The 24,429-nt window shown below is 45.6% G+C and overlaps 1 protein-coding gene and 1 long non-coding RNA gene across 2 annotated transcripts; one reads left to right on the top strand and one right to left on the bottom strand.

The window, feature by feature from the left end:
- Positions 1 to 1,305: 1,305 nt before the first annotated feature.
- Positions 1,306 to 12,525, bottom strand: LOC26533624 (uncharacterized). Its single transcript, XR_004469801.1, has 2 exons — positions 10,438 to 12,525; positions 1,306 to 1,888 (listed from the first exon to the last, which is right to left on the bottom strand). It is a non-coding gene; the product is annotated as an uncharacterized lncRNA (long non-coding RNA).
- Positions 12,526 to 15,994: 3,469 nt separating this feature from the next.
- LOC6901107 (polyhomeotic-proximal chromatin protein-like) lies at positions 15,995 to 23,150 on the top strand. The gene is made up of 5 exons (XM_033381933.1): positions 15,995 to 17,043; positions 17,143 to 18,734; positions 18,815 to 19,388; positions 19,459 to 21,296; positions 21,365 to 23,150. The coding sequence occupies exons 1-5, from the start codon at positions 17,009 to 17,011 to the stop codon at positions 22,264 to 22,266; spliced, it is 4,941 nt and encodes a 1,646-aa protein (XP_033237824.1). The 5' UTR covers positions 15,995 to 17,008; the 3' UTR covers positions 22,267 to 23,150.
- Positions 23,151 to 24,429: the final 1,279 nt, after the last annotated feature.

The following is a 24,429-nucleotide window of genomic DNA, read 5'->3' as shown; positions in this document are numbered from 1 at the left end:
CGGGGAGAGTATAGTCGCACTTCCACCGGTGTGTATAGTTACGGCGGTTGCCGATTCGCTCGTGACCCCCTGTATCCGTAAAGCCCAGCCGCCTCGGATTCAGGGCAAGCCATGAATCGGAAACACCTGTGCCCTGTTCCGAGTTTACAGTTGTGACAAGCCGCCCCCTTTATGCCCCTGAAGCCACCGAGGCCTGACGGCCAAGTAATAAGAATAAAAGACATAATTTTAGCGGAAAAAATCATGCATTTTATAAGCAATGATTTTAGCGTAAAAATCATGCCGTTTACAAGTGATGGCATAAAAATATACTTATAAGTGATATTTATTTAAAATACATTGAAAACGTAAGCCGCAAAAGTAAGTGAAAACCTGCCTGAATATATGATTAGAGTGTATTTTCTTTCTTTATTCGACATTGCATAATCCAATCCCATTGGTACTCTTTAGTGAGCTTGTTGAGATCTTTTAATTTTCTATACACAGTCTTAAGTGTGGAACCGCTATACGAATTGAAAGGTAGAACAGCGTTTCAGATAATCCTATAAATATTTATTGTCATCATTGTGCACAAATCATTTTAATTTGATCAAAATCTGATTGTATACGGATTTAATATAGCTTATATCTGTTATACTCACCTGCTTCTTTGGAAAACTCACCACACGGACAGGCCACGCCTACAACAAACAAGCATTGTGCACAAGACCAAACATGCGACAGAAAGAGAGAGACATTTCATGTACAGGACAGTGCTGTCTGTCCCTAAGGCTATCCCTGTCTGGCGCGGAGAAATAAAACGACACTCCCAACCCCGAGGTCCCCGGAAAGCGCACCCATTTTTTGGTTTCCACGTTCCGTCGGCATTTTGTGCGACGAATGGGCGTATTCCGATGCCATGGGAGAAGAGCAATGAAAAATGCATAAAAACCGACCGGAACGTTGTGAGATGCGACAAGGGCCGCGGCTCTACTTTCATACCCGGTATTCAGTCATTATGTTGATGTGTGAGCTTATGTATTAATTAACTTATACTCGCTCTGTCTTTTTGTAATTGTATTATGATATATATGTACATAGGTGAGAGTTTAGGAACGATTGCATGATTAAAATCATTGGTATTAAGTAATAAAATTAAGTCAATCGAAAGGTTTTTGTATGTTGTATGTATGCAAAAAAACTGTATGATAAAGTTTATCTTGCCTTCCTTGCCCTATTTTTCTTAAACGTATCAGTGACTTCGTTTAATTCTAAAGATAATGCTGCCTTACTTAATTGCTATTGGCGATAAAAAAAACGGCGACATTCTTGGCCTTGTTTCCTAAAAAGTTTTTTATAATTTTTAATTTGCTAAAAGTTATTTCATCTTTTGCAGATGTGACTGTAACTGGTAGGTCTGATAAATCGTATTATAGCATCCATTATTATTATATCCAGAGGGCACAAAAATAGTTATGTGTTAAAAAATACGGCTATTTTTGCAATAGGTCTCCTTTAATACGATGAACTTATATTACCAATATTCGTTACCAACAATCGTTATAAACGTCATGTTTCTAATTTTTAGCATACTAATTGTAAATAAAAATTAACTAGAATACAAAAATTAAAATACAAATTTAATTAAAATAACTATTACATGTATCCATCGAAAGGTGGCATTTTTTTTTTGTCATAAAGGACATACATACATATGTACATACATATGTATGTATGTATGTCAAATACTTGCATTCTGAAAAGCTTAATAGAGTATTTCTTAAGTGGTTCTGCCAGTGAATTTTGATGGAAAATCCCAAAGTTTGATGCTATTTCCAAAAAAATTATTCTAATCTTACACCGTTGCGAAAATAGTGGCGAAAGGTTTGCTGGTCAGAGTCCGGCACACCTGGAAATAAAAATAAAAAATAAACTTAACTTGAAAGTTTTAGTCATACTAAACATTTATACATATGTAACTAATTCGTGTGTCCTATTTTGTTGTTCCATTCTTTTTTAGTCAGTGATGTTAGATGTCAGTGGGTAATTGTGTAAAATTGTGCATAAGTTTTAAATTATTTAAAATTTTTTAGGTTAAATACCATTTGGAACTAGTATGTCTGATCATGGACAAGGAATGCATGAAGTCGGTGTTAAAATCACACATGTTGCAAATATTCTTAACTGAAATAACAATTGCAATTCAAATTGTTTTAAAACTCCAAGTAAAATGATTGATTCCATGAATATGAAAATAGGGGATCATATGGGTCTTCAATTAGCACGAAAACAAATAGCATAATAGCATAAATAACAAAAATGGACATTAATGGCATTATATCATCTTTAGTGATTAAATAGGTTTAGATGGCCCTGATAGTTACAAGCAATATCTGAGAGATACAAAAGTGCCAGGATCAGGGATCCTGTGTTAGGCGAGGTTTTGCCGGTAGAAATGTGGTAATGTGCGCATCATTTAGCTACTGATGAAAGATATGCTTCATCACAACCTGAACAAATAAAGAAATATATGTTGATATGATAAACACAGAGCTAATAGAGTTTGGTGGCAAGTTGTATGGCGGTGACAGAACTTTTTAGGAGGACTGTGCGTCATTATACGGTGTACGGGTAACATAAATATTTGTTACAGGAAGAAAAATACCTTTATTGAACTAGCCAGCGTTAAGTGCGGACCTCAATCCCATTGAACTTAATAGACAATGGAAATGGAGCGATATTGGGCCCATTTAAATACATGCGCCCTTGAATCGATTCTTTATATGAAGTAGTTCAATAATTTCACGAATTATGTTTTTGACATATGTGGGTGGAGGGTGGCCGAAGATGCCAGATCCTTTGATAATATTAATTGAGAGTTGCAGTTGTAATCTTGGTCGCGGCAAGCGAGCCAATTTCGTGCCAAAGTACTAACTTGGAGGCAAAAGCGGTCTATACACCGACTATGTCATGAAGTAACCGAACAGCGACGGTGGAGCTGGGCAGCGAGCTTTTCGATGCTTTAGCTTTAATAAGATATAGATAATACGAGTAGAATCTCAGCACGAAATGGCACAAATGCTACACAAAATGAGTTATTCAGCCAGGCTCCGTTTTTCACATTCACAAACGAAACGACCCTTAATTGCAAAGGGAAAAAATAAGTGACTTATTGATGAATTATTATAAACTTGACCTCAATATCAGGGTAATTTAAATTTATCCTTCTTTCTAAATAATTTTTTTATTTTAATATTGGCCAGGGCAATAACAATTTTCGTTTTGGTGCAAACAGCAAAAATATTTGAAAACTGGAGAACCTTAAAACGAAACGTTTTTTCTGAAAACGTAATCCGCAAAAGTAAATGAAAAACGAAGCCTGCCTGAATATGTAATAGCCCTGACAAGGTTATTTGAATTTATAATCAGGCACCGCCCGAACAGTAAACATAATTCATATGTACATATATTAATATTTCCAAATAAAGGGAAAGACTGTTTATCTTAAATATCCATATTACATGAAATTAAATATTTTCATTATTTCGCTGGCGAAAAACCTCTAGCTGAACCCTCCTCCACGAGCGTGCCGGCTGGGCAATGGACACTGCCTTATCCTGGATAAGGGTAATGCACTCTCGCTTGCTCTGTCCGAGACAATGCAGTGCCTGTCTCCCGATCTAAAGTTGAGGGAACTGAACCAGGGCCATGGCTAGAGGTGCTTTGCGGGCAGGCATAAAACGCTATGACGTGGTTCCCCTGAAAAAACATCAACTACGTATGGACCTTCGGGCCAAATATGGAGCGGAGAGACGGTCAAACACGGGTTGGGATGTCAACCCGTGACTGCTACCAACGGCGGGCACGGGCAGGAGCAATCCTCTCTGCGTGTTGCGGTTACGCCTCTTACGCGGCGGGACCAGGCCGTATCAGTTGCAATACTACTGCCACAAAAAAGACTCTGCTCGTTGGGAAGGTCCAAAGCGTTCAAGAGAGGGGATGAAGGCTAAAGCCCAATAGAAGGCGGTCCTCAAGATACAAAGCCGGCTCCAAGGAAAGGCGGATATCTCCCAGGAGGAGAAATCAAAGCCAGCAAGGGCTGAGTAACGGGTAGAGGAGGGCCGTCCGTATTATGCTCAGATGCTTCAGATGCGAACGTCGAATGGAGGATTCGCCAACAAGGTGGAGGAGATCCTGGCCAGCAAAAGGCAACGCGCGACCCAAGGTGCAAGCAACAGACAACATGAATACAGTGTACAAAAGAAGTCTGATTTTGGAACTGATCGATCGCAGCGACAAGAAAGCGAAGATGACTGCGGCACAGTGGAAGCTAGACAATCATAAAAAGACAATCACTTCGAAGCTCGGGAATCCGGGCTCAGTGAAATCTGCGGAGGAAATAGAGAAGTATCAAGAGACCCTATCCAAGGAGTTACTGAATGCCTACCACGCATCGTGAAAACCTTCCAGCACAAAGAAGAAGTCCGAGCCAGTCTGGTGGAACCGGGATCTTTCTCTCCAAAGGAACAACCTGAAGGAATTCTTTAAGATCGACAAACAAGCGATCGACGAGATCGTCAATGAGGAACAAAAGATCCTACTTAAGAGTTATAAAAGGCAAATACGTAAGGCACAACGAAACTCATGGAGGATCTTCTGCTCCAACATCGAGAAAGTACCTGATACCCCAAGACTCCGGACTCTGCTTTCAAAGCAGCCCACCATACAGAGTCAACTAAAGATAGATGACGGACAGTGGACAGAGGACAGTGAAGAAGCTCTAACAGCACTAATGGAGGTGCATTTTCCTGGATTCACCGAGGTCACTGATGGCAAAGAGCATCAGGACCTAGCAACCAAGAAACAATACCCCCCAACAGATCTGTTAACCTCTTAGAGAATCAACTGGGCTAGAGACTTCTTTGCGGGCATAAAAGCACCTGGACTGAACGGAACATTCCTAGGAATAATGCAGGTGACCAAAGAGGTGATTACGCAATGGCTTTCCGCACTATACTCAGCATGTCCAAGAACGGGCCATATCCCTATCCAATGGAGGACCTCGAGAGTTGTGTTCCTCCCAATGGCACGAAAGTGCAGGCATGTGAGTCCCAAGGGTTAGAGACCGATAAGCCTTACCTCCTTTCTACTAAAAACACTGGGAAAGCTGCATGTACACATCAGGAATGAGGTAGGGGGATCGATGTCAGCTAACCAATATACTTATACAAAAGGAAAATCGGAGGAGACGGTACTGCACTCGTTACTAGCTACTAATATGCACTAGGACTATTTGTTGATATTTCCGGAGCATTTAACAACGTGATTCCGAAAGCAATAACAAACCGCTTAGAAGCGAGCAACATACACCCAGCAATTAAACTTTATATAATGAACCTCCTAAGTTGTATACGGGTGCAATCGGACTGGGGCACTGCTTCCATAGTAAAAGGGGCACACATCAGGGTGGAGTCCTGTCGGCCCTCCTGTGGAATCTGGTGGACGACTACCTAATCCAGAGATTTTAAAGGAAGGCCGCAAAATATCGGCTTATGCAGATGACATAAGCATACCTATTACGAGTGTATGTTCATCGACCCTCAGCTCCTTAATGGAATGGCCTCTTTACCAAGAGGTACAAGGTACCAATATGGACCCCCAAAAATAAACCATATATAAGATATATGAACTGATATAAATTTCCCCCCTACTGATTATATTTTAATGTTCTAAATCACAAATCTATCCGATCAGAGCAATATATAGTATAGCTGGCATAGGACCATTGGCCAAATATCGTATTTTTGAACTTTGACTTTAAGTCGCCACCTCTAAACGTTGTCGAATCGGGCTGAAACTTTATATTTTATTGTCTTTAAAGATACGATAAAACCAAAAACACAGAATCGTAGAGGATGGCTATATGTTCTAGAGGGTAAAATCTCAACCAGATCGTATAATTATTATAGCCAGAATAAAGAAAACAATTTCATTCTTTCTCGCTCTGTCTCTCTCTAACACACAGGTCAGTCGGTTTCATGGTCGGTTTTGCCAATTGCAAAATATGAGTTCAAGGATCTCAGAACCTACAAGAGCCAGAGCAACCAAATTTGGTATCCGCACTTCTGTTAGATCTCACTATAAAACGCATATCTCAGAATTTCGCCCCACCCCCTTCCGCCCCCACAAAGGACGAAAATCTGTTGCATCCACAATATTGCACATTCGAGAAAACTAAAAACGCAGAATCATAGATAACAACCACATCTATCAGATTGCTGAATCTGGATCAGATCAGATCATTTTTGTAGCCAATAGCAAGAAATCAATTTTCAGTGGCTACGCAGCGCCCGACGTCACGCTCAGACTGATTTTCTGTCTCTCTCGCACGCACTCTTTGTCGAGTCATGTAATGTTAGCGCCGTCTGGTGGAGGAGAGCCATACTGAATAAGTATCGGGTATAAATGTAGAGTTGCGGTGTCCGCAGCAACTCACAACGTTCCCCCTCGTTTTAAAGTGCGTTTTTATATACATTAATGTTGCGCTTATTTGTATGCGTGAAAAAAAGGGTCGGAATCAAAAGTCTCAGGATCTAAAAATGTTCCTTTTGGTATAAAACAATAAAATATAACGTTTTAGCCCGATTCGACAACGTTTAGAGGTGACGACTTGAGGTCAAAGTTGAATCATACGATATTTGGCCAATGGTTCCTATGGCTGCTTAACTATATGTCGCTCTGATCAGATTGAATTTTGTTTGTGATTTAGAATATTAAAATATAATTTAACCTCTAACATTTCAGCTCGATTAGTTAATACATTTAATACACTCCACCACGCAAAGGACAAGACACCAGGTTTTGACCGAATATTTTACCCAATGCTCAACCACCTCCCTCCCGAAGCCAAACTAAAAGTTCTGAATAACTATAACGATATGCTACCATATGGAATGTACCCACAAACCTGGAAAACAGCCATCGTCATACCTATCCCTATCTTTAATATCAAGTGTAAGCAAGACTTTTGAAAAAATTATCGCTACTCGACTTATGTGCTTCACAATCTATGCTCTGTCAAACAGGAACCATGTTACTATACTGACTTCGAGAAAGCTTTTGACCGCGTGATAACACATGCAGTCCTTGAGCAACGTGAGCTTTCAGGGATGGGTCCAAAGGTCTTTTAACATATGTCGCGAAAGCCTTCATGACCCAGTGCCTATTCCGGGTTCGAGTAAACAAAACCTACTCCAATTTTTTCAAACTATACAATGGCATACCCCAGTGCTCCCCACTATCAGTAATTTTATTGAAAATTTCATTCCGAAAACTCAACACCACAATACTTTCTTATAAACACATTAATCTTTCAATTTATGCAGACGTCGCCATAATATATATATGTACAACTAAAAGACCCGCTCAAAATTCAATCATTTCTGTCGAAAATATTACATTACGACATTACATTTGACAAAAATTAGGCTTTAAAAACCATTTCAAAATCTAAAAAAAAAAAACACATATATAATAGGCTGAACATAATTAAGTTCATTTCATCCAAAATTTCCCACATACACACAAACGCTCTCATAAATATTTGTTCGGCTCTGATATTAACAAAACTGCACTTTGGGCTCCCCATCTACTGGTGGAGCGCCAAAACAAAACTAAAAAAATTCAGCACCCTTACCACGCAGTAGTTCGCCACTGCCTCAACGCGTTCCCTACATCGCCCACCAAAATTAATCTTGGCCGAAACCGGACTCCCGTCTGTCCCACGCCTAGCAGAAGCCATCCACAAACTGATCCCACACGCCTAACGGGCTTCTTCACAATCATTAAATCAGTGCCATTAAACCCAAAGGTCATATGGAGCTATGTCTACAATCCGAAGAGTCATAGAATTTGCCAAGAAAATAAACTCCGTCAACGTTCCACCTTTACCTAAGTTCAGCTGCTACCCGTACTGGTATCTCCACAGATCGTATACCAACACACCTTTCACGAACTCAAAAAATGGAATACAAGTCAAGCTGTCTACAAGAGTTTCAAACTTACGAAAACTTTTTACAGACGCAGGGCAGCCCTAGCGGCCGCGGACTGCAACAATACCATAGTGTCCTGCGAAATATTAACAGAATGTGAATGTGGAATTCGGCATGTTGTCTGTACGGACAGTTCGTCTACAATCGAAGCTGTAAAAAACCTAAACGCTGGAAACGAAACCATCGCTCAAATTTAAAACCTCCTCATCAAAAGTCCCGGAAAAATAGTTATTTCTGGACTCCCAGTCACATGGGAATCACCGGAAATGAAAACGCTGACCGGACAGCCCGATATGCACTATAGGTACCACTAGTTACGATCGCACCGCTGGACGACGCAGCCCTGAATCGAAAAATTCATGAACATCTCCTCGCACTCAAAATGGAAGACTGGCCCTTTAGCCACCGGAACCGGGACTTTAGTCTCAGCTGCGCAGGCGTAAAGATACCTCCAAACATATCCAAGGCCAAGTGGTCAGTATACTTTCGACTCCGCATAGGGCACACAAATATGACGCATGAACACATATTGAAAGAATCCGCAGCTCCAATCTGCAGATGTGGAGCTGTCATCACAACTGTCAACACAACACATTCTCAAAGACTGTCAGAGCTACAAAGATATCAGAGCTCGACTATTTAAAGACACGCCCGCACCGATAGCTTAATATTAGCAAAAATTCAAAACATCAATAGAATTTAAAATTACCTTAAACATTGTAAAATATCAGACAACATATAACGACATCACAGAGTCGAAGGTCTAGTTACTAGTACTCTAGACTTAATATTGTATATTTCTTCTCAACTTATAAAAAACGAAAGGGGAACGTTGTGATACTTAGTCGGTATGGCTCTCCTTCGGGAGACGGCGCTTACATTGTACGACATAGAGTGCGTGAGAGAGAGACAGAAAATCAGTCAGAATTCGTTTTTTCATACTTTTGGCTATAATAATAATCCGATCCAATCATGATTCGTCAATCTGGTAGATATGGTCATTCTATGATTGTGCGTTTTTAATTTTCTCGTATCTTCAATATTGTGGATGCCACAGATTTTCGTCCTTTGTTGGGGCGGAAGGGAGTGGGGCGAAATTTTGAAATACACGTGTTATAGAGAGATCTAACCGGAGTGTGGATACCAAATTTGGTTGCTCTAGCCTTAATTAATAGTCTCTGAGATTTGTGGATGCCCCAGACTTTCGTCCTTTGCGGGGTCGGCAGAGGGTGGGGCGAAATTTTGAAATAAACTTGTGCAGGTTCAATTTCACAGGAGTGTGAATGCTAAATTTGGTTTCTCTAGCTGTTATAGTCCCTGAGATGTAGGCGCTCACTTTTTGCAATAGGCAAAACCGACCATGAAACCTGTGTGTTAGAGAGAAACAGAGCGAGAAAGAATGATATTGTTTTCATCATTCTGGTTATAATAATTATACGATCTGGTTCAGATTCTGCAGTGTACAAGATATAACCAATGACTACGATTCTGCGTTTTTGGTTTTCTCGTATCTTTGAAATTGTGGATGCCACAGATGCCCTTCGTGGGGGCGGAAGTGGGAGGGGCGAAGTTTTGAAATATACGTGTAACATTGACATATCACAGAAGTCTGTATTTAAAATGTCGTTGCTCTTGCTCTTATAGAGCCTGTACACTAGGAGCTCATAAGGACGGACGGACGGACAGACGGACAGGCAGACATGGCTCAATCGACTCGGCTATTGATGCTGATCAAGAATGTATATACTTTATGGGGTTGGAAACGCTTCCTTCTGGACGTTACAAACATCCACTTTCACTTCACACCTATACTCATTTTAAGTATCGGATATAAAAATAAAAAAACAAAGATAAAGTAAATATATTTTTTTGAACCACGATCTACACCACGATCCTTAATATTCGTCCTGCGACATGGTATTGAAATATAGATAAGAATATTTTTATATATATGGTAATACACCACTTGTTTAAAAAAAAAAATATTCAATTTAATTTATTAATTTAATTTTGATTCCGACAATAGCCGAATCGATTTAGCCATGTAGATACAGATACTAGATATGGCTAGAGAATTTGTATTCAGACTCCGATCAAATTACACTATTAGAAGTGAATTTCAAAATTTCGCCCCGCCCCCACAAAGGACGAAAATCTGCGGCATCCAAAACTATTAATATTATTATAGCCAGAAAGATTAAATAAAAACTACCATGGCTTCCACGCGATTACTCATTTCTTCTCTTTCACACACACGCTTATCGTGCAGTGTGCGCCATCTGGCGGAGGGGAGCCATACTGACTAAGTATCGGGTATAAATGTAGAGTTGCGGCCATAGCAGCGACTCACAACATTCCCCTTCGTTTTAATGTTATTTTAGCTAGGATTCAATGGCTGATGGCTTACTCGTATTTTAGAATAGTATTTGGGATCTACAATGGCGCTTGCAACATCTCGTTGTCGATTCATTATTTGTGGTCTAGTTGGAGGTTCCAGCTCGTCTCGATGGTCCGCACTTTATTCTCCATCGCGATGAATTGCCCATTCCAGTCATCCACGGCCTGCTTGACCTTGTGGGGATTTTTCAATTTGTGCACATTCAGATTATTTAGCACGGCGCTGAGCTGCTTCGACTATTCATAAACCTCTATTGAGTTCTTGAGGTTTAAACCGGAACTCTTGCTCTTGATCTCTTTTATCTTTTTGGCACGCTGATGGTACTCCTCGAAGAGGCTTTTGGTGAAGAGCTTGAGATTCTCGACGGTCTTGCAGGACTCCTATTATACTAACTTGCAAAAGGCACTTGCGCGAAAGCCATGCCGAAGCATATAAAGCTACAAAAGATGAAGTTGGTGGTAGCCAAATTCAAGAAAAGAAGACATTTGCATTCGCTTTTTCATCAAGCGAAGTAAAAAATGTGTGCAGTAGGTTACCGATGAAAAAGTGCCATTTAGTCTCTTAGTTTCAGTGCATTTCAAAATATAACCGAGCAAAATTTTAACGGCCTGAACATGAATGCAGTAGTAACTAGATGCAGTAAACATCAAGTCGATCGCATCTATCAAATGTTCATTCCGTATAGCTAGCAGTTAAAAGCTTTTTGAAAGACAAAGGACGAAAATTAATTGTCAACAGCGCACGAAATGTTTTAAAAACATGGCGAACTCTAACATTTAGGTATTTTAACAAAATGCATAAACAATTATAAATTATACTTTATTATTTAAGTTACCAATTCAAGCCGTGAAAAATAATCATAGTTAAGAACTTGCCAAATACCTAGAATTCGGGAAGAATTACTTACAACAAATGAGGTTGTTCTTAGGGTTTTAATGAGTAGTAGTACAGTAGAGCAAGATAGATAAGGAAGAGAATTCGACTCAAAGCGTCTGATCGCTTAAACTTTTTTAACGATTATCTTTAGTCGATTGATGTCAATTGTAGAGGTGAAGATTCGGATGACGATGACAATCCCGAGCAGAAATTGGCACCGAAATAAATGGATAAATGGAAATAAAATATTGGGAGAAAAAAAAATCAACTGGCGAACATTTTGCATTGTGTGCCAGCTACACAAGTCTTGGTGGAAAGAGCATTCAAGAGCACTCATATTGACTACTCTTGCTGAACGAATACTTTGTGGGATCTGTTAGCCATACCGAATGTTTTTCAAGGTGCGACTTGAGATGGTACCAAGGAATAAAACTATATTGCTTGGGCAAATAAATTCAATTTGATTGGAAATTCGATATGCAACACAGTTAAATTTCTAGATTCGACTGGAAAAATATCCGTAAGCCCGACCAGTAAAGGGTGTAAAGCCCCAGCATACTTTCTCAATAGGCGCAGTCTGGACCTTATCCCTAGCGAAAACTGAGCCGAGGCCATCACCCTTAATGAGCGTAGGGGTGCCCATCATCCCATTTAAATATCTTCAGAAAGCTTGCATTTTAAGGGTAATTTTTGAATGTTTGGTGGGCCTATCAGTCTCTAAAATGGTGGAAAAGGGTATATGTACTGTGCATAGGGGTCTACCGAAACAACAAGTGTCAGAATTCAACCCCCTTTTCAGTTAATTTTTGGCTAGGCTCTTAATAACTCCCCCTTCTCGCGATTCCAAGCTCCAGTCCAAGTCCCACTTCACTTGGGTACAGTCCGTGCAATGACGATGGGTTAATGCTGGGATCGGAATGGTAGGGCAGAGGTCGGCAGCATCCTATTCACAGTGCATAGGAAAGTGTTATGATGCTAACGCTGACGTACACGGGACAGTGGTTGGCAATATATGGTAAATATATGAGTGCCGACCTATGGTATACGGCTTAATTCATCCTAGATTTCTTCAATTGCATATGTGTAGTATGTAACCTTCGATTCCGAATATATGTATGCATATATGTATGTACATATGTACATACATACATAGATAAATTGGAGTAATACGTTGAAGGTTTTGTGATAGAAGTAATTGAACTTAATCCTTTACTTACTAGATCCTAATGTTAAAAATTAGAAAAACTGGAAATGAGTGAAGAAAACGGTAGCCAAGGTCGGTACATTCTTAATTGATTATGGAAATGGTTGTATAGTGCTTTCCACCTTTACCGCATGTCCGATCTCAAGTCCGCCCACAGCGGCGCAATGGACCATTGCCACCTTCATCCACCGCTGCGAGCCAACTGAAGAACTTCCTGTATGTGTGCTACACAAGCGAGAACGAAGGGTCAATCGAGAGTGGCTAGGATGTAGGCTGTACACGGGGGTGGGATGGTTGCATATAACATTGTTTTGGATGGCGTAGAACTTCAGGTTATTCAGTCCTTGGGGGTGATCTGATCACCGATCTATTGTAAATGCCAGGCCACGCCTCAGAGCTATAAAATTGCTGAACTGCACCACAGTCGCCGTCGCCGTCGTAGTCAGGCGTCGACTGCAGGACTTTTATGCACTCATTTGAAGGTTTTTTATTTGGAAAATGGTGTAGGAACACGACAGGCACGCGTATTACTGGGACATAGACAGAAAGGCTATAAGACAGGGAGTAAGAGCGAGAAGGAAGTATAAGGGTGAGTAAAGCACGCGCAAAGCAATTTACGCTCATTATACTTTTTTCATTTTACGAAATGCAAAGAGCGGACGCACACACACACTTACTTAAATATCCATGACCGCACACATGTTTAAGACGCAGCGCACAATCGTTCGCTCGCTCGCTCATACTTCCGACCCCCCAATAACAAAACCCAACAACAATTGTGTCCCAACGAGTGTATGGCAATTAATTTAAGCGAAAATAAGAGGAATGGGAAGAGACCTGGAGCGCATGCTCGGGCCGGGTCTGCTTTTTATACAGTTAAACACCAGGGTGAAAGAAGCAAGCAAAGAGGAGACACGACTAATAAATACAAATAAAGGAAAAAACCAAAAAAAACTTCAAGTGGAGCCAAAAGGAAAAATCCACAAACACACACACGATTGTCTCTTAGCAATGCTGAGAGCGAGAGAGCATTAATGCAAATACAAGCAGAGTGTGTGCGGTTGTTGGGTGGGGGAGGGTTGGGGTGAGTGGGGGGACGGCAGCAGAACCTAGCAAGCGTAAAAATAATATGGCGGCGGCTGAGAATCGGAAAAAGCGCAGGGGTCTCATCAACATCAGAAAACGCGTCACTAGCAGCGCTGGCCGAACAGCAACAAAGGCAAAAGCAAAAGCAAAAACAGCGACATCGGCAATCATCGACGGAAAACGATGAACGCCTGTGTAGCAATGCGGCGCTGGTTGGCAGAGGGGGAACGACAAGAGCCCACAGAAAAGCACACATACAAACGCACATGGCACACAAAGAGGTTACAAAATGAAAAATGGAATGCCAGAGACAGGCACAGTGGGACACGACTTGTTGGCACGGAGTAAAACAGATGACTGTATTCAGATTCAGATCGGGTGATTTAAAATATTAAAAATATATACATGGTGGGCCCGATATCTTGCCCCCTAGTTGTACATATAATAATTATTAACTGCATACATGTTATTTGATATACCAAATATTTAACGATTATTAGAAATATATTTGGTGACCGATTTTTTCTGTAATTGCCTCACCGTGCACACGTCGACGGCCTCTGCGGCGTGTGATGTTCACAGCAGAACAAAAAAATGTAATCCAATAATAGTCGAACGCACGCCACTGTGCGTTCGAGGGAGCAAGCAAAAAACATTTCACTTTGGGCTTTGCTGCGCATACGCTACCTCGCCCCGTCTCTCCGGCTGTGATCGACAAGCAGAGCTAATAATAAAATAAAGCTAAAGCCGAATGGAACGACCGAAGGTGTGGAATGGGAATGTGAAGCGGAGGGTCGCGGCAGAGCAGGGGAAGCCAGGTAGGCCGTTGGGCCACAGTCCCGATGGTGGTGGTGGTGGTGACAAATGCGAAATGAAAAAAGAAGATGAAGTATAGCAGGCAAGCCAGCAAACAAGCAACAATCGGAGGCAGTCGACAGGGTAGACATTCGAGTGTACAGACACAGAAAACTGGATTCGGTTGTAGAAGATGATGAGAATTCGTCGGGGTGGTTGAGAGCGCGCACACATATATAACCAGCACACATGTACGCCAGCTGTAGCCTCGTTTTCCTGCGACAGTGTGTATCTGTGTGGTGACGTTCGTCGTTTGTTTCTTTCCAACCCCAAACCATGCGATAGCGAGCACAGGCCATCGCAGTCACACTTGGGGCTCGATTGCGTTGCTTGTACTGCCATTCCACTCGCACCCGCGATTTTCAGTATAGAGAAAAGTTATCGCTGTGTTGCATGGGTGTGAGAGAAAACTGGTTTCGCATGCCCCAGCTGCCCGCGTCGCGCCGCCGGCCCCGCATTCAACCACACCAACACCAACACATGCGCACTTCATTTTGTTTCGCAGCGCTGCCGCTGCCACTGCCGCTGCTGCTGCTGCTGCTGCTACCGTGTGTTCCCGCTATCGTCTGCGCGCGTCTCAGTCCTAAAATCCACTTGGCAGAGTTCGGTATTCGGTATTCGGTATTCGGTCTGTGCCTCGACTCCGCGCGCAATCACGGGAATACGAGTACGCTGTTGCTGTATGCCGTTCCATTTATAATAACGATACTTTTTTAAATTTTTTATAATGCAACGCAGAACTAGTGTGTGGCTAAGAAGAAGTGAATGCTAAGGCAACAAAACAAAAGAAAACCCATGATGTCGCGAAACAAATGTGTGTGCAGGCGACGCGTCGCTGCCGACGTATACAGACAGCGGGAAAGTGTATTGTGAGAGTGTAGCCGTGGAATAAAAACAACAATCTCATTAATGCTGAGCGGCGTCTAGGGTTGTCGCCGTTATATTTTTTATGTAAGATCGCGTGCACAGGTGCCCCTAACTCTGGCCCGTTGCCACTGGACCCCTAACATATTGAATACACTTGACAAAAAAAAAGGGGGAAAACTGTGAGAAGGAGCAGAAGTAACACTTTAGAGTGCATCGTGTACGAGGCGACGCAGTCTTCTCTGACGCGCATGCTCTGTTTCTGTTTTTTTCCCCCGCATTGTTATTATTCCCCTTGCCAATGTCACTGGCAGTTCCCCTACTGGCAACTGAATTGTTGTAAGAGCTGTGGCAGACACACAAATCTACACAAGAACGCTACTCACACACTCACATGGACTAACAAAAACCAGTCTTTGAGCTGGAAGTTTGCCGTTTGCCCCATGCCACATGCCGCAGTCTGCCACCGTTGAAGATGCTGTGTCTGGCAGAGCGTCTCGCCCCCGAGTCCGATGATTCCGCGTGCGATTCGATTCGACTCCATCTCCAACAGCAGCAGCAACCCTGGGAAAGAGAATCTACCCTGCTAGGCCCGCAAACACCCACCCACCCCGAATGCCAAGGGCAACCCTCAACCCAAACCCTTATGCTATTCTTTTTTTTTGTTTCTTTGTTTTCGTGCGCCCGACTAGAGGGGAAATAGTGGTGGAAAGGGAACATCTCTTTCTCCGAAAAAATTGGCCAGACTTAGGATCGGGGGTTGGAGCCAGCACCGCAACTGGGGTCGGAAGCAGAAACTGTCAACATTTTGGCAATGGGAAAGGTTGTATTCAGAGAACCCCGCCTCCAAATCAAACATTGAATGCAATCCAAATCCATATCCCGAATCATTTAGTGATTCGATTTTGAATTATTCGAAGGCCACAGCTGCATTGCAAAATTTTTTTTGACTGTTTACCGGTCGGAAATGTAGAATGTAATTGCAATACCAGATCTCTTTCTATCTTTCAGGCTATCTTCCTCTGTTTAATACTCTACACCCACTCCTAGATACATGCTTTCTCTCTCTTTCTCGCTTTGCCTCGATCCCTCTAAATCTGTTTGCCTGGCGCAAAAGTGCAGCATGTTGCCAATTTTCATAAGAGCGAGATGCAGGCGACTCCTACCTATAAATAGAAGGTATCCCTCTGGGTGGGGTGTTGTGTGTGTGTGCGTATGTGTGCCGCCTAGTGACCTCTTGTGGCCGCACACTGGTATCGGATGACTGCAATTGTGTGTCTGTGGGTGGAAAGTGCATTTAAATAGGTCAAAATAGTTGGAAGCCCAACCGGGCATCAAGCCATGGTCGTTCAAGGGTTAATCAAACGAGACTCCTTCCCTGCCGGTGTTTATATGCATATGTGTGTGTGAATGATCTCCGTAATTGCGTTGGTCTCACAATTTTTTGTATTCTTTGGTTTGCTTTCGCTCTGTTTTCGTTTTCGTTGAAATGCATTTGTCAGTCTCTCCTTGTCTGACACAATTGGCACTGACTTCATTCCGTTTCATTCATTCGCACTGCCGCCCCGCGTGCATTGCGGTTTTCTGCTCTCCCGCTCTCTCTGCAACCACTGCTGTTGGGGCTGCCAACCTGTTTGCATTTCACATTGTATTTTGTGAGCTTTTTTGGGGGAAAAAGAGAGATTATACCCCAAGATGAAGCATGCCCCGCGCCGTCGTACCCGTTCAAAGTGTGTATCTGTATCTCTGTGTGTTTGTGTCTATCTGAGTGTATGTGTTTTTCATTTTTTTGTTGTTTACTAACTTTGTGTGCTCGTTTCCTTCCTCAGAGCGGACACGCAAACAGCATCTTCCTCACAGTCAAGAGGAGCCACTACGCTACCCCTCAAGGACACATCGAACATCAGCGAGAAGCCGCAGATCCCAAAGGAGCACCAGCGACCGCTTCAGTGCTTGGAGACTCTTGCCCAGAAGGCGGGCATCAGCTTTGACGATTCCCAGGACTTGTCCCAGCAGCAGCAGACAGCCCCAATCACAAAAAAGAGGAAGGGAAACGGAAACGAAAACGGAGAAGGAGGAGGAGCCGGGACACCCCACACTACACGTCGGACCCGCACTGCCAACAGTACCCCACAGCACTCAGCGGGACACAGCGGCAGCACTCATATCATGGAGAAGTCACAGAGCCCCGCCCAACAGGTGGCGTCCGCCACATCGGTGCCCCTGCAGATCTCACCGGAGCAGCTGCAGCAGTTCTACGCGAGCAATCCGTATGCCATCCAGGTTAAGCAGGAGTTCCCCACGCACACGGCGGGCACCACCACCACAGAACTGAAGCATGCGACGGGTTTGCTGGACGCCAGCCAGGCAAGCCAGTTGCAGCTCCAACAGCTCCAGCAGCTGACGGCGGCGGCAGCCGATGCAGCCGGAGGAAACGGTTCTGCGGGTGGTGGGGCAGGGAGCCAGGGCGGAGGCGCACCCAGTCCGGCGAACCAGCAGGGACAGCAACAGCAACAGCACTCGACGGCCATTAGTACGATGTCGCCGATGCAGCTGGCGGCAGCCTCCGGCGGAGTGACTGGTGACTGGTCACAGGGTCGGACGGTGCAGCTGATGCAGCCTTCGACGGGGTTTATCTACCCGCCAATGATGATCTCCGGCAACCTGCTGCACTCCGCGGGCATCGGCCAGCAGCCCATACAAGTGATCACCGCCGGGAAGCCGTTCCAGGGTAACACCCCCCAGATGATCACCACTACCACACAGAACGCCAAGCAGATGATCGGTGGGCAGGGCGGGTTCGCAGGCGGCACCTACGCCATCCCCTCCAGCCAGTCCCCGCAGACGTTGCTCATCTCACCCGTCAACGTCATCTCCCACTCGCCGCAGCAGCAGCAGAGCATTCTTCAGTCGATGGTCGCCCAGCAACAGCAGCAGCAGCAACAGCAACAGCTCAACGCTCAGCAGCAGCAGCAGCTGACAGCGGCTCAGCAGGCGGTGGCCATGGCCAAGGCGGGTGTGGGAGTGGGAGCTGATGCCCAGGGCAAGATGCAGGCACAGAAGGTGGTCCAGAAGGTGACGACCACCACCAACACGGTGCAGGCAGCCTCGGCAGGCGCTGGCGGGGCACAGGCGCAGCAGCAACAGCAACAACAGACCACCACCCAACAGTGTGTCCAGGTCTCGCAGTCGACATTGCCCGGCGTAGGAGTGGGTGTGGGCGTGGGCGGGCAGCTGCTGAATCCGCTGGGCGGGACTGGCGCGGGCCAGGGGCAGCAGATGCTGGGTTCCTGGTTCTGGCAGAACAGCCTGCCGCCCTTCGGCTCGAACTCTATTATACTGCGGGGCCCGCCGGACGGCACTCAGGGCATGTTTATCCAGCAGCAGCCAACCACGCAGACACTCCAGACGCAGCAGAACCGTAAGTGGCCGCATCCGCTAATGCAATCTGCTATCCGTGATCCAGAGCTTATTCCGATTTTCTTCCTCCTCTTTCCACAGAGATCATCCAGTGCAATGTAACCCAGACACCGACCAAGCCTCGCACCCAACTGGAAGCTCTGGCCACCAAGCAACAGCAGCAACAGCAGCAACAACAGCAGCAACAACAGCAGCAGCAACAGCAGCAACAACAACAGCAGCAACAGCAGCAGCAACAACAGCAGCAGCAGCAGCAGGCGGCGGCCAATTGCCAGGCGCAGCAGCAGCAGCAACAACAGCAACAGCTAGCGGTAGCCACAGCTCAATTGCAGCAGCAGCAGCAGCAGCAGCTGACGGCCCTTCAGCGGCCTGGAGCGCCGATTATGCCCCACAACGGAACCCAGGTGCGCCCGGCCAGCTCCGTGTCCACGCAGACGGCGCAAAACCAGAACCTGCTCAAGGCCAAGATGCGGAACAAGCAGCAGCCTGTCCGTCCGGCGTTGCCGGCCCTCAAGACGGAGAACGGGCAGGTGGTGGCGGTTGGTGCGGTGCAGAGCAAGTCAGTGGGGCAACACATGGCTGCCATCCAGCAGCAGCACCAGCAGCACCAACAGCAGGCGAACCTCCACCAGGTGGTCACCACAGCGGGAAACAAGTGAGTGACATAGACGCAGTCGGCCTTAGAGTCAACCATATTATTCCCTTTGCTATTTTTCCCTTTTCAGGATGGTCGTCATGAGCACGGGCACGCCCATAACCCTGCAAAATGGTCAGACCCTGCATGCAGCAACAGCGGCCGGAGTGGACAAGCAGCAACAACAGCAACAGCAGCTGCAGCTTATGCACAAGCAGCAGTTCCTACAGCAGCAAATGTTCCAACAGCAGATAGCCGCCATCCAGATCCAACAGCAGGCAGCAGCCCAACAGCAGCAGCAACAGCAACAGCAACAAGTCGCCCAGCAGCAGCAACAACAACAGCAGCAGCAGGATCAGCGGCAACAGGTGGCACAGGCTCAGGCCCAAGCTCAGGTTCAGGCTCAGCAACAGCAGCAGCAGCAGCAGGCATTGGCGCAGCAGATACTGCAGGTGGCGCCAAACACCTTCATCACCTCCCACCAACAGCAGCAGCAGCAGCAGCAGCTCCACAACCAACTGCTGCAGCAGCAGCTCCAGCAGCAGGCGCAGGCCCAAGTGCAAGCTCAGGTTCAAGCTCAGGCACAGGCACAGGCCCAGCAGCAACAGCAACAGCAGCAACAACAGCGGGAGCAGCAGCAGCAGAACATAATCCAACAAATTGTGGTACAGCAGGCGGCTGGGGCGGGTCAACAGCAGCAGCCACAGCAACAGCAACAGCAGCAGCAGCAGACGCAGCCAGGACAATTGCAGCTGAGCAGCGTCCCCTTCTCGGTGTCCACGACCACGACGCCCGCAGGAATAGCCACCTCGAGTGCCCTCCAGGCCGCTCTCTCCGCCTCCACCTCCGGCGCTATCTTCCAGACGGCCAAGTCGACGAGCAGCAGCTCCTCCCTGCCCACCAGCAGCGTGGTGACTATAACAAACCACACAACGGGACCTCTGGTCACAAGCAGCACAATGGCAGCCAGCCTCCACCAAGCCCAGCTGCAGCAGCAGCAGCAGCAGCAACATCAGTTAATCTCAGCCAGCATTGCAGCAGCCACACAGCAACAGCAGCAGCAGGGACCACCCGCTCTGGCGGCTGCATCGTCCTCACCCGCCACGAACCCCATCATGGCTATGACGTCCATGATGAACGCCACGGTTGGGCCTGTCACCAGCAGTGCAGTGACACCATCTCCTGCAACACTGGTCGCGTTCAGCGCTGCCAGTGGAGCCAATCATCCGGCGACACCCACCAAGGAGGCGACGCTGAAGATGCCCACCCCCTCCGCCACCCTGGTGCCCATTGGGTCCCCTCTAAACAACAGTGCCGTTGGCCAGGATCACCACCCATCCTCCGTCAACACCACCCCCAGGTCCGTTGGAAGCGCCAGTGCCTCCGCGGAGGCTAGTAGCTCAACCAGCGACTCGAGGGTAAATGGAGAGGCCCCGGAGGCGTCTCACAGCAACAGCACGACCCCCACCACGCCTACGAGGCCCACCATCAGCACGCCCACTACAAGGCAGAGCAATGTGGTGCTGCCCACGAGTAGCTGCAGCACCACTAGCTCCTCCACCCCCACGCACAGTGGGAAGGATGAGGGCAAGGGCGGAGCGAGCACAGCCATCAGCACCACCAGCGCACCTTCAACGCCGACAACGACGATAGTAGGGAACGGGATTGGGATAGCCACCATGGCCAGGGCAGCGAGTACCACTGCGACCACTACCACCACCACGAGCAGCAGCACGACTACACCTACAACCACAACGAGCATCAGCAATGGGAACAGCAACGCGGCGGGGAAAGATCTGCCGAAAGCCATGATTAAGCCTAATGTGCTCACTCATGTCATCGACGGATTCATCATCCAAGAGGCCAACGAGCCCTTTCCTGTAACGAGGCAGCGCTACGCAGACAAGGACACCAGCGACGAGCCGCCAAGTGAGTCTCTTCCCTCCCTCCCTCCTTTGTTTCTGATACTAATCCCTTTTCTGCTCTTCTTCCGACAGAGAAAAAGACTGCCATGCAGGAGGACGCGAAGCTGTGCGGAATAGCCACTGCAACGCCAACCACAACCAAAACCCAAACAGCAGCTGCTAATGCAGCGGGTCTACCCACGGACATGGTGGCCTGCGAGCATTGTGGCAAGCTGGAGCACAAGGCGAAGCTCAAACGGAAGCGCTTCTGCTCCCCAGGATGCGCTAGGCAGGCGAAGACTTGCGTTGCAGGCATTGGAGCTGCAGCTGCAGCTGGAGGCGGACTGGGAGAGAACAATGGAATGGGAATGGATATGGAAATGGGAGGAATTGTGGGAGTGGATGCCATGGCTCTGGTGGACAAACTGGACGAGGCTATGGCCGAGGAGAAAATGCAGATGCAGACCGACGCCTTGCAGGCGCTGCAGCCCGATCCGATTCCGATGTCGACCACCACGGAGGGGCCACTGGTGTCTCTTCCTGTCCTGCCGGTCATGGCAGCCACCCCCGTTCCAGTTCCTCCCTTAGTTGCAGTCGCACTCGCAGTCCCCACTCCTGTGGCCCTGCCTGCGGCTCCGTCTCCAGCTCCCACCCCACCTGCGGCAGCAGTGGCGCCCCAGCCACCTGTACCAACACCAACATCCTCCTCGACCGCAGGCGAGCGTTCGCCCATTTGCAACTGGAGCGTGGAGGAGGTCGCTGACTTCATACGGAACCTGCCCGGCTGCCAAGACTATGTGGATGACTTTGTCCAGCAGGAGATCGACGGTCAGGCGCTGCTGCTGCTAAAGGAGAATCACCTGGTAAATGCCATGGGGATGAAGCTGGGTCCCGCCCTCAAGATTGTGGCCAAGGTGGAGTCCATGAAGGAGGTGGTGCCAGCGCCGGGCTCTGGCGAAGTCAAGGAGGCGACGGCAGCGGGAGGAGCTCAATAATATCAGCATCGGCCTGATGCTCCAGCCTATGCCGATGACGAGGGGATTCCCATGCCCTCCTACTCGACATCCCCGCCACCATTTTCGCTTCTCCATCTCCGGCTGACGTACGGATCGTGGCAATAGAGGGATTTGTTACAGTAAACTGGGATAGGATACGATCACCGGTGGGTGTAGCAGTGGAGGAGAAGGCGGAGCAGCAGCCAACCACACGGTCCAACAATTTCCTCCGCCAATATCAGCAAAAAAAATCTGCAGGGCTGTCGACCCCTGTATATTATAGAGCATAGACTTTGAACCAGGACAGCAACGTCTCTTATCATTTGTACAGATTTCCAGAGATCTAAATATTAGGCTATATTGACTTCAAATCGTACTATTATATATCAAGAGTACAGATACCGATAGTTATCCGCAGATTAAACTTCTAGGCTTACGTTTATTTATTTGAAAATTGTTAATCATTCAACACCGACACAGCATAGGCGATCGATCACCTGAACTAAAATTAATTGCATGCGGATATGCATAGGATGTAACTATTTAAACATAGAATTAAGCTAATGCATCTTTAAGGCATCTTTTTTGCAAAACTGAGTTGGACATTAAATATGTTTAAATGCTTAAATTTCAAATAATTGACTCGCTTGGTGCATAAGTATTTCCACTCTTCAAAACTCATCCAATTTCTGTACAGCTTCTAGCACTAGTGTTTAAAAAATTTAACAATGGTTCCAGTACACACGCAAATGAATGATTATATTATATATTTATATATTTATTATAATGCGTAAGTATTCTTTTTTTTTACAACAATTCCTAAACAATTTTTTTGGCTATCTGCTAAAAAAAATATAAAATATCACTGGAAAGTGTGTCAAATATATGTCTGGCGTTCTGTGCGAGTTTTATTGGAAGGGAGGTGGGGGAAAGCGCTTAGCAAGGGCCTGTGAAAAGTAGAGATATCTTAAAGGAGGAAAAAGAGAAAAAAGACAGAAGAAAAACCCACATTCAGCTTCCCACAGATACAACAGATCGGCCAGGGTTTGGCTTAGGAATACGAGTCCATTCCTTGAATATGGATAGAAATGAGATTAGGGTCGGGTGCCGACAGTAACTGCTGTTTTTCTCTTGACGTATTTTCACCATATTGCCGTTTGGGGAACTATATAGTCAAAACTGTTGCCATAGAAACGATAGGGTTGAAGGCAAACCATCGCAATCCAAGCCACGTTCAACCAACAGACCAACAGACGCTAATCAACAAAACAAGGAGATCATCCAACATTTGTATTGCATCAAATGTAAGTCAAGTCGAAAAGGAGAGCTGTTCACTTATTTGGAACATAGGCAGCATGTGAAGGATATTCAAACCTCTTCGCTGTTCTTTTTATACCCAATACTAAAAATGAGTATAGGTGTATATTCGATTTGTGGGGAAAGTGGATGTGTGTAACGCTCAGAAGGAAGTGTTTCCGACCCCATAAAGTATATACATATATTGATGATCAGTATCAATAGCCGAGTCGATACAGTCTGTCTGTCTGTCCGTCCTTCTTGTTTTTTAATATTTTCCTTAAATATACAAATATCTATTTTTTTAGTCTTTACCACCTCTTTTCGGCTGACGTGCCACTGTGCGAGATCTGTAACCTGTAATGCCAACTATTGATATCGATAGTACATACATGAATATGTCAACGGGAACTTACAATTCTTATGTAACTATGTTAGGCGGTAGATCTTAAAGGGTAGCGACTTCATTCATTTTCTTTACAATTTAAACCAATTTATTTCAAATTTTCGGCTGCATCAACTGCTGTACCGACAATACGTATACGAATATAAATTTCCAATGACATAAATATAACCTTAAAACATCAGGAAATATGACTCTATTTTTTCCAGTTCATATCATTTTGTATATACATACATATGTGCTATGTGCAATTCATTTTTGAAATCGTAATCGCTCGTAAAAGTTAAGAATCTTACGATTTACGAAAAGCGGAGGATGCTCTTTGGCGATTTGACAGCCAATTCGCCATTTTTACGATTTATGATAACCGGATCATGGCTGATAGCACTTAGCCAAGTCAATTGGCTGTACAATGATGGATAGAGGATAATACCTATATAGGATAAATGGAAGGAAGGAAACTT

This window comes from Drosophila pseudoobscura, chromosome X (genome assembly GCF_009870125.1).
Source record: "Drosophila pseudoobscura strain MV-25-SWS-2005 chromosome X, UCI_Dpse_MV25, whole genome shotgun sequence".
Classification (NCBI taxonomy): domain Eukaryota; kingdom Metazoa; phylum Arthropoda; class Insecta; order Diptera; family Drosophilidae; genus Drosophila; species Drosophila pseudoobscura.
This window is presented reverse-complemented; position numbering and strand designations above follow the sequence as displayed.

Excerpts from the sequence above, each read along its gene's own strand:
- LOC6901107 (XM_033381933.1), top strand. The coding sequence starts at position 17,009 with ATGAAGCATGCCCCGCGCCGTCGTACCCGTTCAAA. Across the intron at positions 17,044-17,142 it reads CGCCGTCGTACCCGTTCAAA|AGCGGACACGCAAACAGCAT; the intron begins GTGTGTATCTGT and ends TTCCTTCCTCAG. Across the intron at positions 21,297-21,364 it reads CACCAGCGACGAGCCGCCAA|AGAAAAAGACTGCCATGCAG; the intron begins GTGAGTCTCTTC and ends TTCTTCCGACAG.